Source organism: Falco naumanni, chromosome 2 (genome assembly GCF_017639655.2).
Source record: "Falco naumanni isolate bFalNau1 chromosome 2, bFalNau1.pat, whole genome shotgun sequence".
NCBI lineage: Eukaryota > Metazoa > Chordata > Aves > Falconiformes > Falconidae > Falco > Falco naumanni.
In genome coordinates, this window is record NC_054055.1 from 30,565,047 (window position 1) to 30,583,417 (window position 18,371).

The 18,371-nt window shown below is 46.2% G+C and overlaps 1 protein-coding gene across 3 annotated transcripts in view; it reads right to left on the reverse strand.

Annotated features, from left to right (window-relative positions):
• Positions 1 to 506: 506 nt before the first annotated feature.
• The window catches only part of WDFY2 (WD repeat and FYVE domain containing 2), a 66,883-nt gene continuing 49,018 nt past the window's right edge, over positions 507 to 18,371 (reverse strand). For all 3 annotated transcript variants that reach the window (XM_040583784.1, XM_040583786.1, XM_040583785.1), the window contains exons 5-12: positions 13,503 to 13,653; positions 10,943 to 11,055; positions 9,896 to 10,022; positions 7,899 to 8,004; positions 4,363 to 4,464; positions 2,720 to 2,850; positions 2,261 to 2,369; positions 507 to 1,626 (exon numbers count right to left, since the gene is read on the reverse strand). In XM_040583784.1, the coding sequence (XP_040439718.1) occupies positions 1,597 to 1,626; positions 2,261 to 2,369; positions 2,720 to 2,850; positions 4,363 to 4,464; positions 7,899 to 8,004; positions 9,896 to 10,022; positions 10,943 to 11,055; positions 13,503 to 13,653 (869 nt within the window). In that variant the 3' untranslated portion in view covers positions 507 to 1,596. The remainder of the gene's footprint in view (positions 1,627 to 2,260; positions 2,370 to 2,719; positions 2,851 to 4,362; positions 4,465 to 7,898; positions 8,005 to 9,895; positions 10,023 to 10,942; positions 11,056 to 13,502; positions 13,654 to 18,371) is intronic.

The following is an 18,371-nucleotide window of genomic DNA, read 5'->3' on the forward strand; positions in this document are numbered from 1 at the left end:
CACCAGTCTAGAATTAATGCCATGGGTTGCGTTAACCTTTTTTGTTTCCTCAAAAGTGGATTACTGCCAGGCAAACAAAGGAAAAGCTTTACTTTCTTTTGGTGTTACCACTCAAGGGACAACACAAGGCTTCTTTAGGTAGCAGTATGCTGTGTAGTGGTAAACATCATGGCCTCCACACTTTAGAGGAGAAAAGTGAAGTCCAAAATGGGGCAAGACTGAGCTGACATGCTGTGTCACAGCAGCTACAGACCACAAGGCCTGCTTAAACAGGACATACAGGAAAGCCCCTGCCAGGTCTGGTCTGCAGCTGTATTCTCTGCACCAGTTTCTTCGAAGCACATCAGCAATAGTGTGCTAAAAAGAGAAATGGACTAAAGGAACAGAGTTGACTCTTCAGGGAAGATCCCTTTGGAAAAAGGGGCATTTTTTGGTTGGTTTTTTTTTTTTTTTTTTTGTATGTTGACCTTGCCAATATCCTTCTAAAAAGGTAATTTTGGTCAATCCCAGTTTTTAAATACTTTTTATTTTTAAAAGAAAATGTAAAATATGACAACAGGACAAAGGGCATCATTTAGCAGTATCAGTTTCCGGTCTTTAGAGGAAATTAATAAAAACCATCAGCATTTCAAAAAATAAATATGACTAACCATATGGAAAACAGGAACCAAATTCATCTTCAACAACAGACAGTTGTAAATGCTGAAATGTTGCTGCGCAAGATAGAGGTAGAGGTAAACCAGACTTTTCAGACCTAAACCAGTTTCAGATCTGCCCCCCTCCACGCACACACTCCCAAAAGTTCTTGTTGCCAATAATTTAATTTGAATCAGCCTGTCAGTCTCATCAACCTCAAACAGGTCTGTGTGCTCCTTGTAATGCTCTGAGCTGGAAAACTATTTCAGTTTTTGTAGGAATTAGTTGCTAAGCAACCTGCCCCCTGGTTTTGTGGCTTGTGCAGCAAGGAAAGAGGCAGGAAGCTGGATTTTAGCTACTACAAACCAATAAAACGCTCTCTGGATGATGCCTGCTAGGACAAGTAGATGATAGAGCCCTTTTAGGAATTGCAATAGTCCATCAGCTCCTTGGTGATGCACCCAGAGAACGTGCAATGCTGTGCCTTGAGTTCCTCCACTGGAGAGGGCATGGTCAGCAGAAACATCCCAAATCAATACATACTCACTGTGGGGAGAGCTGATTGCCTTATACAGTATGTTGATACCAAAACTTCACATGGTAAGACACAACCCAAGAACCTTCTGTACAAAGCAGCAAGTATCTCGACATAGTGAAATATAAAAACTAAAAATTGCACTGCACACGGATTTTCCAAACAAACTCAAGACAACCGAAGTCAGATCGTACAAACCATTAGTTAAAAAAATACCTTCTTGTATATTCTGAGAATAAGTGGAAAGAGTCTTCGTGCAAATGTTCAGCCTTGATCAAGCAGAGGACATAAAATTGTTGTAAACGCATTAGTTCATTTCTCATCTGCCATATGTGCCCAGCGTTACCTATCTTCTGCAGTATCGTTAGGGTTGGGAAATGGGTTTCTTCTGTAAATACCACCTTTCAAGTTTCACTGATGTACCATCAGGACACTACCGGTGTCATATCCCACAACTGTTAATACAATAAAATACAACAGCATAGTGAATAATGGGTAAAAGTTAATGAAATACAGTATAAAAGTCAGATTTACATAATTTGCACCTTATATTTTGCTTAAGAGAGGCTATATGGTGGATGCAGCAATGCTGAAGAAATTTGAGCTTGTTTTCTAGTACTCATGTCAGACCAGTGGAGGTTGACCAGATGACATTCTGTATGTCACTATGCTTTACCCTTATGAGCCAGGTTCAGAGCTAACCTCAAGAGAAACAAAACCCCCCACACTATATTGCTAACTTGAATGATTAGCATACTCATAAGACATTGTGAGGGATTATTTTTTAAAAATATTCAAGCTTTGTTATAAACTTAATTGTTATTTTAGCTATTTTTTTATCTGGCCACACAAACTGAAATTTGCCATGTTGAAATAGAGCGTCTTCCCAGAGGAAAAGCTACAGCGAGCCCCTGTCCCAGCCCCTTCAGGCAATAACTTCATAGATTAAGACCTCCTTGGTCGTTATTGGGCAGAAGTACATCAGTGAGAGGTCTCTGGGTAGAAGAACCAGGTAGGACATACCTGCAGACACGTGCGAGAGGAAGGGGAAATGAGATAGAGGAGCTAGAGCAATCTCCTAGCTCCTACCTTGATAACCTTGTCTGTCCCCGAGGTCAACAGCCATCCCCTGGTGGCATCAAAGTGTACGTGAACGATGTTGTGCTTACTGTCATGGAAAGTAGCTGTGGGCGCCCGCCTGAAGAAAGAAATACAAAAATCAGCAAAGACTGTGACTGCAGGATTTCCCCCCAAAATGTTCTATATTGAGGAAGTAAGTATTTGAATGCTGATATAAGTCATTAATTCAGCAACCTCTCTGTAAACTCCACTTCAAGACCTTTCTGGCATGAGAGGAGCAGGGGTGGAGGGCTCTCTGTCCCTCTCACTTTGGTAGTCACTACAGAGGCTTATCTTACTGAAAGAGCTGGGGGGGGGGGGGCACCCTACTGTGTTGCTCCCCTCCGGAGCCTCGCATCTGCCCAGGCCCTTCGAAATGCAGGAGTTTTGCCCCACTCCAGTGCAAGGCGGCTCAGTGCCCACACTTACTCTTCATCCGTTATGGAGTCGTGACAGCTGTCACAGACCCGCACTTCGAACTCGAACCCCATCAGCGGGATGGAGGAGCGCTTGGAGCTGCATTTGCCGCACACAGCTTTCCCACACTTCCGGCAGTGATGCTGTAGGAGACAACATGCGGAAAGACATCTTCAGCCACAAACCCAGATCACCGCTCAGGTCCCACTGGCTCTACCATCTCACTCCAGCAAGACTCAACTGAGGCCGCAGCAAACAGGAAAGTGACTTCCAGGGAAGATGAAGGAGAACAGGCAAGGACTTCAGAATAAATGGAGTGTTTGGTGGGAAAATCTTACTTTTCTCCCCCCTCCTTCACTACCTGGGGCAAGCAGCAGCTGATTACTAGCATGGACACTGGGAAGTGGCAGATAAAGCTCCACCCAGGCTAGGTGGACTCTACCTCCCTCCCAAGCTCCAGGATGACACCATACCCCACCCAGAAAACGATCACTGCCTCCACCACTTGGCATCTGTGGATGCAGCTGTGAGTCAGGGCTTCTGTGTGTGTTACAAGGGGTTTTCAACAGGGTAGAAGGCAGAAGGAAGTCTAAGCTGTCCGCTTTTCATTAGTGCATCTAGAGATGGGAGAACAGGCCAAAGAGCCCCACCACGCACCCAGGAGACCTGTCCCAGCCAGCTGGGCATTTGCCACAGGGCTGGGAGCTATAATTACCCCTGTCCCTGGGAATCTCACTTTAGGGGTGTAGGGGATGACACCACTCCTCAACAGCACGTGATACATTAAAACATTTCCAGGTCAAGCTAGTAGAGGGTTACACTAGCACAGTGTCCTTCTGGAACCCCATCCCAGCCTCTAAGTATAAACATCTACCATCTAATCATCTTGGACAACTCCTTTGTCATTTTCAGCCCCAGACACAAGAGTGTTTCTGCATTTTGACCTGCCTTGTGTTTTCTCATCCACTGGCTGTGTAGGACCACAAGGCTGCCTCACTAGCCACAGGACAGCCAGGCTCTGTGGTGACGAGCATTACCTAAAGAGAAGATGCCGCTGGGCTCTCCCCCAGACACCTGACTTCTCTAAGCTCCACGAGAACATCCCTTTCAGCATTTTTATGCCCTTCTCTCAAAAGTATGCAATTCACAGCCCACTCCTGCGGGGCAAGAAAATACAGCAGTGTGTTCCAAGCAGCCCAGTAAGCCTTTTCCAACACAGCCTGAGCAGTTACAGATGTTTACTCAACCTCATGGAAAACAGCTTTGGTTCCAGCAGAGTCTCCAAAAATCAGCTGAAAATTTCTGTCTACATCACATTCAACTAACAATGAGCAAAATGACACATGGGTAAAGCCATGGAAGGCCCAAAAACAATTTAGTCAGCCCAAGACCTATTAAATGCATTTGCTATAAAAAAAAAAAGGGGGGGGGGGGGGGGGGTAGAAAAAGAAAAGGAGGGAAGGAAGGAAGAAAATAGAAGTGTGCTCCTTCTGATCACCAAATCAACCCTTATCAGAGGGGAGCCCACTGTCCCACTCAAGTGGAAGAACAAAGTGCAAGTTCTCACATCTTCAGGGGAAAAAAGGTTACCATGATCTATTACGAGAGAAAAACCTAATTGCATCATGTTAACACACCAAAGAATGCATACAAACCTGCCTGAGGCCTATTTTCTTACTGTCCCACATTTGCTTGAAGTTCCAGAAGAACGGCTGGTCACATTTTTGACAGGAGTCACTATCCAGCCATTCAGGGGTCTGCAACACACACACACACAAACACAAAGTGGGAGTGAGCAGCAACCAGAACAGCTTCCAGTGGAGACTAGAGACAGGACAACAAAGATGTATTGTGGTGCAGTAATGTGGCCAACTAAACTCGAGTAAAAAAATCCTCATTTTCACAAGATGCTATTTTGACTGTTCCCTGGGATGTCTTTTTTGGCTCAGCTCTGAGCCTTGAAGGATACGGGAGGACCACTTCTCACCCAAATCATGAAGCACAGTTTGATTATAAGGCCATAAACGTAACCCAGGAACAAATAAGCCTCCCCCACCTCTCCAAGTCAGGAATTAAGCATATAAAAAATACTCTGTCCTGTCTGGACAGCATTTACAATCTGCTGTTGCCTCTGGTGAGAACTGGGGGCAATTAGTACTTCCAATAGCCAAGCTTCTAACGAGGAGGGAAGGGGAAGATATCAGAAATGCTGATGTGGTTGGGGTTTTTTTAATTATTTCTTTCTTTCTTTAAGGACCATTCCTGATGTCAGAGGTTATCTGGGCTACAAATCACACATAACAGGGAGAAACATGAGATTCACCTGAACAAGCCTAAAACCCAGAGCAGCCCTCTTCCCTGCTTTTACACAAAGATGATAGAAGGAAGGTCTATTTCCTAACATGGTATGTAGCTTTGCTGTGGATGAAGTGGGCAAGAAGATTTAAAGAAAAACAAAAACAAACAAACACAACCCAAAACTTTCTCCTGCGACCAGGTTTTGCTATACAGACTAGCATGGACCAGATGTCCTGTAGGGAAGCAAGTCTTGCCACATCCTGAAAGAGCTCAGAAGATGCCTGAAATGGCAGAATGGCACATGGAGGGGGCAGTCGATCTCCTCACATACATTTGGCTCCCCAACACTTGTCTTGCACTGAGCTGCTGGGGGACACCCAGTGCACCTTCCCACAATGTTTAGGAAACCATCCGGTGGATACGAGGAAGAATCTTGGTTCTTGACCCATCTCCAGCTGGCTGTCAGTCTGTCTAACCTGGCCTAGCAAGAACAACACTTCTTCCCAGCAGAAGACTTCTGCTTCTTTATCCACCCCACCAGGACAAGAGTTCAGCCCAAAGCCGGTGCTGGCAAGCGGGTCCATCCTGTCCCCACAGCAGGGCAGCCCCAGTCAGACCATGGCAGCCCTACCGGCACTACCTTGACACCACAGTGATCTCCCCCTGTTCTTATCCTGACCCATGAGCGCTTTGCTATATTTTCTCTCCCTTGTCTTCTTGAGAAGGGAAGTTATAGAGCAGTTTTGGTGGGTACCCATCATTCAGCCAGGGTCAAACCACTACACCCACCCAACCCCACCAGGAGATTAAATAAATACTAAATAATGTTTAATATTTTGTGAAGAGGTGCTATTAGCAGACTACAGTTATCTTATCAGAGCCATTGGCTTCTCACATGCTGCAATTTAAAGTGGCAAGAAACACAGCTAAGATTAAGAAATCAAAATAATACAAAAGCCAAAAATACAATGGCAAAGATAAGGTAAGGCTGATGGAAACTCTCAGCTCCCAGGATAGCTTTGACCCCCAGTAATAAAGCAACTGCCTGCTTCAGCTTCTCCTGCCAGTTATTCTGAAGGTAATTAATTCTGCTGGAGAAAATCCTTGTCTTTTCTACCCACAACAATCTTTCTGTTTAATGCCTACAGATTTACATCTGAGTGTCTAAGTTTTTATCTCATAAGCATCTGAACACTATAGATGAAGACGACATTTTGCTTGTGGCAAGTAACCGCTTTGTAGTCAAATAGAAACACAGCTTCTAGCATCTTTCAGATCTTGTTTTCTTACAGCTTTTTAGAAAGAGAGATGAAAATAAAGAATCAAGGGCTAAAATGGCATAATTCACTGTAATGCAACCTCAATCTGACAGCATCAAAGTGAGTACTGAGCACACATCACATGGAGAAAACCCTTCAATACAGGCAAAATACTAAAGCCAAAATCCAGAAGAAAATACTCTAGGACTCCAAACCACAGCTTGGTATTAAAATCTCTAAAGGTTCACATTTTGAAGATGGTTTAGCACCACGAACACCCTATTGCATTACTGATAACATGAACAAGCCCACATAGCCATAGTCAGAGAAAGCAGCGCACCCGTTCACACCTGCTGCTAAGCCCTCCTTTAGCTAATTATATTTCTCTTCCACTTTTTAAACCAGCCTTCTCACAGCACTGCCGCCCATTTTGCAACAAGCCAGTCTTAACTCTTACTGTAGCCCTTCAAAGGCAGCAAATAAAGAGTTTCATTTCAGGTTATTTGAGTTGCAGCAAAAAGGAAACATCTGTTGGGAAGGAGGAAGCTGCTCTGCTTTCCTTTCACTTTTGGAGCTGATGGCATAATTGACCATTAGATTAGCAATTAAAAGGGAGCCAACTGGAATGCTAATTCCCATTAAAAAGGCAGCTCAGTTCCTGCCTATGCCTATTTCAGTAGTTCTCTTAAATCCACTTTTCCACTTCGCTTTCCCCCTTTGCTCAAGGGAGACACACATGACCCAGGGAGGCCAAAACCCGTAAGAACCAGAAAACCTGGTGAAAGCCCACACTGCCAAAAGCCTTGCTCAGACCTACCTACCCACCGTGGGGCCTCGGGATGCTTTCCTACCTCCTGCAGGAACAGGGCAGAGGCTTGCCGTGACTCACGTTACCAGGATTTGCCATGCTGCCGAGCAGGGCTGATGCCTGACTCACTCAGCAAAGTGCTCGCTCCCCCTCTCTGAGTCAGGTCTCCGAAATTGCCGAGCGGAGGCTGCTCCCACAGCGCCAGAGACCTGGGGTGTGCTTTTGAACCCACTTACATTTGTTGGCTGTGCAGCACAAAAGCCATTAGGAGCATGTAGGTGAAATCTTGCTGTCTGGATCAGCAAAGTCATCATTTACACCACTTCTGTGTGGTTACACCAGAGGGAAGCAAGACCAAGTAGCAGGTCAGATTGAAGCCCTAGTTAAATGTCTTTTTAGCAAGAACAGGAAAAAAACCATGGTTGCAGGTTTCCAGAGGTGACAAAGAGCTTTCTTGTTTTGTTTTCTTAAAAACCCTTAATAATTATCCACCCGTCCATTTACCTCTGTACTGATAATATTTCTCATGATGTACAGAAAAACAAAGCAGAGAATTTCACTATAACCTCCTTAGAAGATGTCTTTCAGAGCAGCAATGTGAAGGGTAAGAGCCATTTAGCAGCCTACTTAATACACATTTTCTGCCAATCTCCCCTGTACCATATTATGAAAGGAGCGGCATAATTGCTGTATAACAACTGGAGCATGTCCAAAAAACATTTTTAAAGCCTGGAATGATCTTGTTCAGGTTAAAAGTTACACATTTTGGAAAGCCTCTTCTTCCCAAGACTGTTTCAGATCAAACTGACAATAACTGAGGATCTACCTCCTGCCTCTCGACGTCCATGTTCCAAACGACGATTCCCCCATCCGCACCACAGGAGATGAGCTGCCGAGTGTGGTGAGCATAGGAGAGAGACTGGACTTTATCACTGAAAAAGAAACAAAACAGTTACGAATCAACCATCTATAGCTAGTACACAAGTAAGCGTAGAATATACAATAAGGCAGTACAAAGCCATTTGTTTGGCTATATGTTTCCCTCCTCTCCTCACTGTACACGGCATCCATTGGATGCAGATCAGGCTTTGCTATCCAACTTGGACCAGAACCAAAGTGTTGCTCATCTGGGCAGCATCCACAAAGCCAAAGACCTGTTCTGATAACTGTTTTTGCTGTTCCTGAGATGGGAGGTCCCAGCTGCACCGGGAAATCTAAACAGAACTGCAGCTCTGGATCTCTCTGAAGGCACATCTGGATGCATAAACGCAGGTCTGGTAAGGTACCTTCTTGTCAGAAAGCCAGTAACAACTTTGTTTTCATAAATCTCTGCAACATCTAGGAATGAAGCACTGAGAAACCACTGAAGATTTTGTTAGCGCTAACAAGCATAGAGAGTTGAAAAAACTATATAGGAATCACTAAATTGCTGCTAAGCCTTCTCAAGGTAATGTTGAAGATTTAGGTGCTTCTGCTTCTTCTAAGGAAAAAGCAACATGGGGGAAATTATTCAGTTTAAAGCCCCAAAGCTGGGCTCAGTTCCTCATAAAAGAAAGAAAATCAGGCCTCATCCCAAGCTATTTACAACCTGGTAAACAAAGACCATGTAACGCTATTATGGAAAAAACGAAGTTACAAAGTGAGAGTAACTGAGCATACAGAGGCTGGAAACAACCCACAACATTTGATTTTCTTTGCTGCCATCACTGGTCTTGTCTACCTAAAGGGCTTCCACACTAACGCATTTGCTTATGCACATGGCGGCTCCTCCAGGGGGGAACACATTTATGGGACAGTTTGGTACCACACAGCCTGCCTTCACAGCACCTGCCTGCCAACACCAGTGGCACCATCAGCTGAAACACTTCTTAGTCCATGTTGTTCTTAGGAGCTGCTCCCACAGCTCCTGTACAGTGCCAGCCAACAGCCATGCTACAGATTAGGATCCAGAGGCTAACTTCATATTAGGAGAACTAATTTCCACAGCAATAAATCTAGCAGTGGTGCATTGGCAAGCACCACTGGGTAGGGTACAAGGGTGATCCAGGAATTTCAGCAAAAGCTCTGCAGTGCTCTGAAATCCAAGCAGCATCCAAATCACTCTGCAGAGCACAGCATCACTCAAAATAAACTTACGAGTATGTAAGAGACTGTTAGACCAAAAACACCATTGAATTTTGCCTCTCCAGACCTGACGCTGCTACACAAGGCTGGGAGGTCACTGCAACTAGAGCCATGCTGATCTCTACTCAAAGCCTAGCACACACTTAATCTTTTTCAAAGACATTTACTACGGTAAGCAAATTTGAGGTCTGTACATGCAAAGATGAAGTCTCTTTGCATTGAGGGGATGGTGAAGGCCCCTATGGGTGAAGCACGTTAACTCGAATTCAGGCTGCGGGTAAAGTGGCATGGAAACAAGTTAGCGCGGAGGGAAAAGGGACCAATTGTCCAAGCCTGATGCGCCCTCTAGGGGAAGAAAAGATCTTGACACCTAAAAGCGAGAGAATTTCCCTGCAGCTGTTGCCACTTGAGGACCCTCCTCTTTGCAACAAAGGTGCAGGCTCTGACATAACACATTCGGGACCACAGATACTGTGCTTTCCTTCACCACCCTTTGCAGACTCTCAAACCAGCCTGTGGGCCCAGTGCTGAAAAACTAACTATAAGCAACTTATTCCTGTTGTATAAGGACCACAGGGAGTCACACATACAAGCTTGAGGCTTTATGAAGACTGTAACCTTTGGGCTGTTTGTTTCCGCATGTGGCTTCTGCCTTTAGCTTTTCTCCCATAAAAACAGGAGGAAGGGCTTTGAACCTACTTATGTCCTTGCAGCTCGATGGCTGTTCCTTTTCTTCCTCCAATATCCCACATTATAATGGAATGATCAGAACTGCCCGAGAATAAAACTCGCTGTATCGGGTCCCAACAGAGAGCAGTGACACCACCTGAAACAGGAGATGCACACAAAAAGTCATTTCATTACAGGAAGTGGAAGGCAGGATTGTAGCTATATATATATATAAAGATACAAAAAAAAATATGGAGATGCAGTGATTAAAACACAGCACTCCATCCAGCAAAGGCCATGCAGCCACTGTGCTTGCCAGCTGAAAACTAACAGCCTGGAAAGCCTATTGAAGCGCCACCCTGCTCTTCCACAAGCAGAAGGCTACGCTGCCACTCATGGACGAATCCACTGAGCAGTAAAGCATAGTAGAAGGATGGTCACTGTGTGACTACACAGCTTTTCCCCTCCATCATTCCCAGGACATCACAAGAGAGAAGCAAGTGTGGAATACTATGGGCATCTTTACAGTATCCTAGTGAGAGGAGTGAACTACCTTGTGCTGCCTTGTGATTGAGCCGTCAGTGGTCAGAGAGGAGGGCTATGAAGAGAAAATGCTGAGAAACGACCATCATTTCTTCTGGTAGATGGCAGGATCACATCCCAGGACTGCTGTTTTTAAAGTGTGATGGGGCACGAGTCCCAGCAGTGAAACAAGCAGCTAGTGCCTCCAAGATGTGCCTACTCCACTTGGGCAAAAATGCCTACCAGTATGGGTCTTTGTGGAACGTCCTGTTCCCCCCAGAATTACCACTACTTGTTCTAGTCTCATGCTGCTTTAAGTAGCAGCTACTGATGGTGGTGGTTTTCTGCCATAGAAGTTTTCTGATAGGAAGTCTATCACTCTGGTTTTTACCAATAAAGAATAAGCTTCCCCGAGCTGCAGTGACAGTTTAAGGTCTATTTCCCTTTCATGCTATGCATTGACAGAAGCCACCCTAGGGTTTCACAGCAGAGTCAAACCACCGCAACACGGAGCACAGATGAAGAACAAAATTCAGTCTCCTCCTGAGGCCTTACCTGTGTGTCCCTTAAATGTCGTAACAAGGCTGCAGGACTCTTGCTCTAGTTTGAGTATGGTCACTTGCCCAGAGTGATCACCAACAAACACATGCCGAGTTTCCACGTCAAATCTGATGGATAAACGCTGAGGAAAATATATTGCTTACACAAGCTCTGCATTCCTTTCATGACTTGTCAATTTAACACGAGTATACTGCAACCTTGTGAATAGTGCTCCAGGTCTCAAGGAAGTATTCAGAGTGTACTTTTAGGCACCAAGTTCACAGGGTGAGGAAGAAAACACAATTTCTTTTTGTTATGAAACACCTTTAAAGTAGCCCTTTGCCATAAACAGAGGAGTCATTCCCGCAGGCTCTCTAACTTAGGTGTTGGATGGTGTCCACTCTCTCTTCCCCTTCACAAAATTGTATAAAATAACTATTACTAGTTTTCTGCTTGTATTGGATTTGCATGGCAAGGTTGTTTTTGTTTAGTTGGTTGCTGGTGGTGTTGTTGGGGGTGTTTTTTTTTTTGGGGGGGGGGGGGGGGCTACAGGGGTGGCTTCTGTGAGAAGCTGTTAGAAACTTCTACCTTGTCCCACAGAGCCAGTGCCAGCCGGCTCCCAGAGGGACCCACCGCTGGCCGAGGCCGAGCCCATCAGCGATGGTGGTAGCACCTCTGGGATAGAGTATTTAGGAAAAGGGGGAAAAAACCCCAACAACTTCAGCCAGAGAAGAGCGAGAACGCAGGAGAGGCCCATCCCCGCAGCCGCCGTGGCAGCGCAGGAGGGGCAGGGGGCTCCAGGCCCGGAGCAGAGGTTCCCCCCAGCCCGCGGTGAAGCCCACGCTGAGGCAGGCTGTCCCCCTCAGCCCGGGGAGGCCCACGGAGGAGCAGATCCCCACCGGCAGCCCCTGGAGGCCCCACGCCGGAGCAGGTGGGTGCCCGAGGGAGGCTGTGACCCGTGGGCAGCCCACGCCGGAGCAGCTCCTGGCAGGGCCTGTGGCCCCGCGGGGAGAGGAGCCCGGGCTGGGGCAGGTTTGCTGGCGGGGCTGGGGACCCCGGGGGGACCCGGGCTGGAGCCGGCTGTGCCTGAAGGACGGCACCCGTGGGGGGACCCGGCTGGGGCAGGGGAGGGCTGTGAGGAGCCGCCCCTGAGGGGAAGGAGCGGCAGAGACAAAGCATGATGAACCGATGGCAGCCCCCATTCCCCATCCCTCTGTGCTGCTGCAGGGGAGGAGGCAGAGAAAATTGGGAGTAAAGTTAAGCTGGGGAAGAAGAGAGGGGTGGGGGGAAGGTGTTTTTTTAAATTTGGTTTTATTTTTCATTATCCTACTCCGATTTGTTTACGAATACAAAAGGGTTTTTATGTTGTATTTGGGGAAGTGTCAGCTACATCAGGTGCATTACACATCATATTCTAAACTGAATAAAATCTTGACCCATTCAACCACGTGCTGGAACCACCTAACTGGACAGGTTCTGGAGCTCTTCAATTTAATTCCAGATTCAGAGTCCATAGTGGATATTTAAGGAGCAATTGCTTAGCACTGATTTTATGCATACAGGACTCTGGGGGGAAAAAAAATAAAATAATCCATGTTCCTGGTTCTGCCAAGTTTTTTTTTCAATATTTGTCAATGATTATCCTTCGCCCTGCCCTCCACCAGCATGATCTGATGACCCAAATTAAAGCATCCTCCAAAAGTCTGAATTACTCAAAACAGTCCATTCTCTAGAGAGATTTAGGAAATACAGGACAAATTCCTGATCACACTTTCAAAACTATTTATTATTTAATTAAAAATTAAGTTCAGTCTCTATGCCATTTAGATTGGCTGAATGACCAGATGATATAAAACAAGTCCATACTCAGACAGTCATTTTAAGTCATCTTACTTCCCATGAACTAGAAAAACACACATCATCTATACCACATACCTTACGGGGCACTAAAAGGTCTGTTTATGCTAATCCCTGGTTTCAAACTAAGAGCTCATATTTTTACACTTCCCTTTTAATTTGCAATAAAGCTGAATTAATTTTTATTTTATTGTCAGGCAGCTGGGGCAGCTCTGGGTGAACAAGCCACTTGAGTGCCATTTTTTGAATCATTTACTCTTTAGTTAGCCCAAATTCCCAATACGTAGTGGGCAGTTTCAGACTGAAGGACATGTGCTCATTATTTTATATTAAAGCTTTTTAATTTTTACCATGCATGCACACAAGCACACTGACCTGATCACTGACCTACTTTGCTACCATCAATTCTTAGAAGAAAGCATGTGCTGTGTGCTTAAATGAAGGCCCTGTCCATATTTATTACAATAGCAGGCCACAATAGATTGCAGATCGGCCATTGTTTTGCTGGAAATGCTTAGACCTAAATATGTCACCGTGCATTAAGGAGCCAGAGCAAGGAGAACAGACATTTTTTTAAATTGGCTTTAAATAATTTTCTCTCACAAAGCACTGAACCTATACGGGGCACAAAATTTGGAGGACAACTAGAAAAAGAAACTAAAAGGGCTATTTGAGTGCCAGAGATAAGAAATAAAACAGAGAGCTCAGCAAAGGATACTGCAGGCCACAGGCACCTGCGCTGGTGCGGTACCCTCCCAGCCGCTGGCCGCTCTCCGAACAGTGCCACGTGAAGTGTTTATCTTGTCCGGTGCTTAACACCCACTCCATCTCCAGGACAAACAGAATCATCATGACTCTGCTTTGATGAGCTGAAAATTAAGCAGACATATAATCACATTGTAGAGAAGGACACGGGGGCAGAAGACTACTGCAAGTACCAACTGCACCCAACTCCTCCACTCCCTATTCACCTGCTCCCCTGTCCTTACAGAAGAGGCTGGTGTTTAATAATCCTATCGACACAAGCTACCAAGCAAGCTCGTAAGGTCCCCGTTCAGCATTTGTGCAAGAAAGGGTAGAAATAAAACTTGATTCCTTCTGTGCCTACTGCAGTCATTTATGTTCTACAGTAGCACAAGTCTTCCTTCCATCCCTGTATCATCACCAACAAAGCTGCCATTGTGGAAAGGACTCTGGGCTCTACTTCAACCCCTTCTGAGCTGGTTTTATGACAGCAGTACAGACGCCTACGCTGCCACTCCTCCTGCTGTGAGGTCTGGTGGATCTGGGCTGTGGATTGTGGCATGCCAGCAGAACGATGAGTTACAGCACAGGCACAATGCTGCACCAAAGGGAAATTTTAGCATTGCATGCAAACCAGCTAAAAAGAAAATTGGAATAAATCAAAATAAAATAAAAATAAACCTGAAAAATATCACAGCTGGGCAAGATGAATAAAACAGCGGAAGGAATAAATTTCTACTGCTATCTAAAAGCCATCGAAAGCTTTTCATTAAAACAAGGGAACCCAGGCTTGTACAGATGTTTTTTGTATGAATGACCGGTGGGTTTGGTTGTAATCAAGCCAATTTTTTAATAAAACAAGTGGCTGGAAAGCCACGCAGAATTATTCCCAGCCGTAACTTAGTAGCAAATGCCATACTCCTCAATCTACAGGCCTACTGGTTTATTACTGTTCTGAGACATGGCAACATGTGTTGCACAAAGCAGGCTGCTTGTATTTGTTTGTGTAAAAGCTGACACACTGGAAAGATTAATCATCTTTGGAAGCTTAAAAATCAGCCCGACATCTCTGTTTGAAATGCAGAGATTCCTCAGAACAGCATGGGAAGGTTGCTGCCTGCCCTGTACAAGCACACAGCCCAGATGAGAGCTGTATTCAAACCCTATATGGGGGAGCTAGTTGTAGCAAAGAATAGGAGGCTTGCACGAGCCGACATCTGCCCCTGACCCACACTGCTTTTTAGACCCAGATTCCTCAAGGAGAAAAGTCAACAGGTGCTTTGACACAAGTTGCCGTAACTGTGACACACAGCTAGACCATTTTATAGTGTGAGATATGAACTGTGTCCAGATGCTTTCACCCTTGCCCATAGAAAAGCTCAGATTTTGGTGCTTTTTTCCACACACTTTTTAACTCCACATTTGTAATGAAGGCAGAAGGATGGGGACCACCCAGGAGTCACTTGAGCTCTTTTAATCAGATCCTCTCTCTCCTTCACCCTTTGGATTTCTCCAGGAAGAAATTCAGTGACCCGGTGGGTGACTAATGCTTGTCTTTACCTACTGCTTGGTCTCATCGGGAGCACCTGCACTAGCTGGAGGAGTGGTGCACTGCAGAAAGGGCCACAACAGGACACCTGCTGCTACAAGCACCTGATGGGCTCGTATACATGTCCCAGGGGCTTGTGTGCACCAGCAGCGCTGTAGAGAGACCCGTGCACTTCCACAGGATGTGCAAAGCTGGCTGAGATCAGGCTGTTCAAGGGGCCTGCCCTGGAACGTTTTCTTAGCATGTGGCAACTACTACTGCTAGTGCCAGCTTCCTGTGTTTTGAACTGGCTCTGGGGATAACCGGCACCACCGGACTCTCCTGTCTCCTCCTAAACCTCCCAAAAGGCAGGGCTTGTACCTTTTGCCAGAAGTACTGCCTGTGGATGGTGAAGCAGCTCTCTCTGGCAGGTAAGGAGTAGGCTTTGGAGAAATATGTAAGTACCAAGAGGTGGAAGGGGTGTACGTGATAGCTTTGCTTATCCTCCCTCCCCCAAAAGAACTTTCAATTCAGCACTCTGCTATCCGCCTGCAAGTGCTGCGCATATTAGCTGGTGCCCCCACACACATGCTGATGGCAGAAATATCTGAACAAAGTGAAAGGGCACAGTGGAGGTCATCTAAGTAAGGGAAGAAAGAGAGGACAAGTGTAAATAAAAAGTCCTTGTCATTTAAAGGGAATTTGACCCATGTAAGCATTAAAGAAGCAAAATGTCAGAAGACTGGAAGTTGATAGGGGAACAAGGAATAGGTCTGGGCCCTAGGATTGACACAGGTTCAGGGCTGTGAAACAGCAAACAAAAAAACAGCTCCTTCATCCATGGAGGGTTTGATCACCATTTGTGTGCAAAAAAACTACTGGAACAAATGCTTCCAAAGCTGCTCAGTGCAACAGCAGTGACATGGAGAAGGGAGGGTGAAGGGTGAATGTGGTCACAGTACAGAAAAAGCCACAACAAGCAAAGCTGTGCAAGCCACCATGAGAAGAAAGCCCATGTGCAGGGGAAGATTATGCTGTACAGAGGGTAGAGAAGCAGCAGACAGGAGAAGTGAGCAGGTCCACCTGCAGCTGGATGGTGGGAGGGAGCAGGGGGGCTGCACTCCTGCTATGAGAAAGCAGCAGCAAGCACTGTGCAAAGAGCAAGTTGGAGAGAGAATAGAAGGGCTGTGCCTAGAGAAAAGAAGCTGCAGCCAGGAGGTGCATGCTGAGATGTCAGCAGCCAGAGCACAGGGGAAAGGAGGCTAGGTCTGAAAAGCACAGCCAGTGTGTGGCTACGCACAGTGCAGGGCAAGAAGGTGTGATGGGTGAAAGGGAGGGTTACAACAGTGAAAAGCAGCAGCAAACACTAAGAGAGGTAGAAGCTAGCAGTAAGAAAGAAAAACTTAGCATGTGCAAGAAAAGCACGAGAGAAGAGGCTGTGCATATGGGAAAGCAGAAGTAAGGGTACTGTGTGAGCTGACCTGAAAGCAAGGAGGCAGGGGGACACCCTCAAAATGGGCAACCTGCAGAAAGCATAGGGCAGAAGCCGGTCTACAAATCCTGCTTGGTAGAAAAAGCACATGTTAAATAGTTGTTGGTTTTTTTTTTTTTTAATAAAATTAAAAAAGCAGGAAGTGTTACATCATCCAGAGGGGGCGTGGACTGGAAATGTGGCCCCTGGCAAGAAGGTGCAGTTGCAAGGAGCTGGGTGGAAAAGGCTGCGCACAGTGGGAAGCGGCAACAGCCATACGGCAGGACCAGCTTGTGAGCGGCTTGAGGTGGCTGGCAGGGGCTAGAAGCTGAGGCTGCTGAGGGAAGGGGAGGGTTTCTTCAGCACCTGTAGTCTTGCAGGAATGTGAGAGGAGCTGCCCGGGGAAAGAAGTTGCTGTGAGCGGAGGTTGCCCGTGCCTGCAGCTGGTGCTATAGCTGAAGAAGAGGGGATGATGACAGTTATGCAAGACTGACACAGAATGGAGTTTAATCTCCCAGAGCGTCCCAAACAGCACCGTTCAAATGCTTGCACTGCTCCTCCTCACGCAAGGGAGGCCAATGCCCCATGACCCACTGACTCCTCACTAACACTGTGTCACATCCCCAATCTTGATGTTTTGACCCCTTTCAACAAACAGGAGATTTCAGAACTCCAGACACAGTGTCACAGCAAAACCTGCACGGAGCATGTCCAGCCACATGTGCTGGTGGTACTAGGCCACAGTATAACACCGGATCTGGCCGCAGACTCCTGCCAAGACCATGTGCATAGGCTGTGCTTTGCTGTCACTCTCTGTTACTAGCAGATTTCACAGACATATCCATGGCTTTTCAAGACACAATTAATGTTCTTTAATAGCTACAGCAGCTTCAGCTACTTATAATAATACCTTGTGGGAGATTATCGATAGCCCACCAGTCACTGGGCAAGATGCTACTTTTAACAGCACTCTTGAACATTTGCAAAGCTAGCACACACAAAACCAGCCAGCACAGCTAAGCTAAAGCCCCCTTGTAGGCTAAATAAAATTATTTACTCCCCTAAAATATTTTTTAAAAGAGGCCTTACTTGAAAACTTTAAACAAAACCAACAGGTTTTAGAAGTGAGGTTTTTAACAAATGAACCACTAGAAGGCCACCATACCCAACAAAACTACGTGTTCCTTTTAAATTATGTTTTTCCCTGCCCCAGCGCTTTGCCAGGATGCTTATGGCAATCCCTATACCTCAATACAGCTATATGAGAAAGGCAATGGGATTGTCCACAGTAGTCCTCCTGGACCAGGTGAAGAAGGTTCATCTATTTGATCATGACATGCCTACCCAAAGGACTATGTGGCCCTCCAAGCATATTCTCCAAGAGAGTTCAGTGGACATGGGGCTCTCTCCTCCTTGCCCTGTCCCAGCAGCACTGCTGGACTCTGGCCCCAGTAAGCCCAGATCCAGTGTCCTGGATGGAGGCAACTGTAGCAAGAGTAGCATGGAAGTGCCTACCACTGCGTGATCCGATGGATCCACGGGAACTCATGACTGACAATAGCTCCCAGAGATCTGACTTTCACAGCATTTCCCCAGCACCCCAGACCTCCAGTACAGGTCCAGCTGTGCTGTGCTCCCCCACCAACATGTGGTATGAAGAGCAGAGAATCAGAGAGCATGTCTCTAGGGATGGGCTGACAGGAGGCACTGTGCTGCAGAGCAGCAGGCAGCTTCAGGTCATCAGTGTACTGCAAACAGTGGGGAATCTCTGCTTTGTTTTCCTCCCTTGCACGGTCAAAAACCTGCCCGCTCAACTGCCCCTCAGGACTTTGGGTGACACTTTC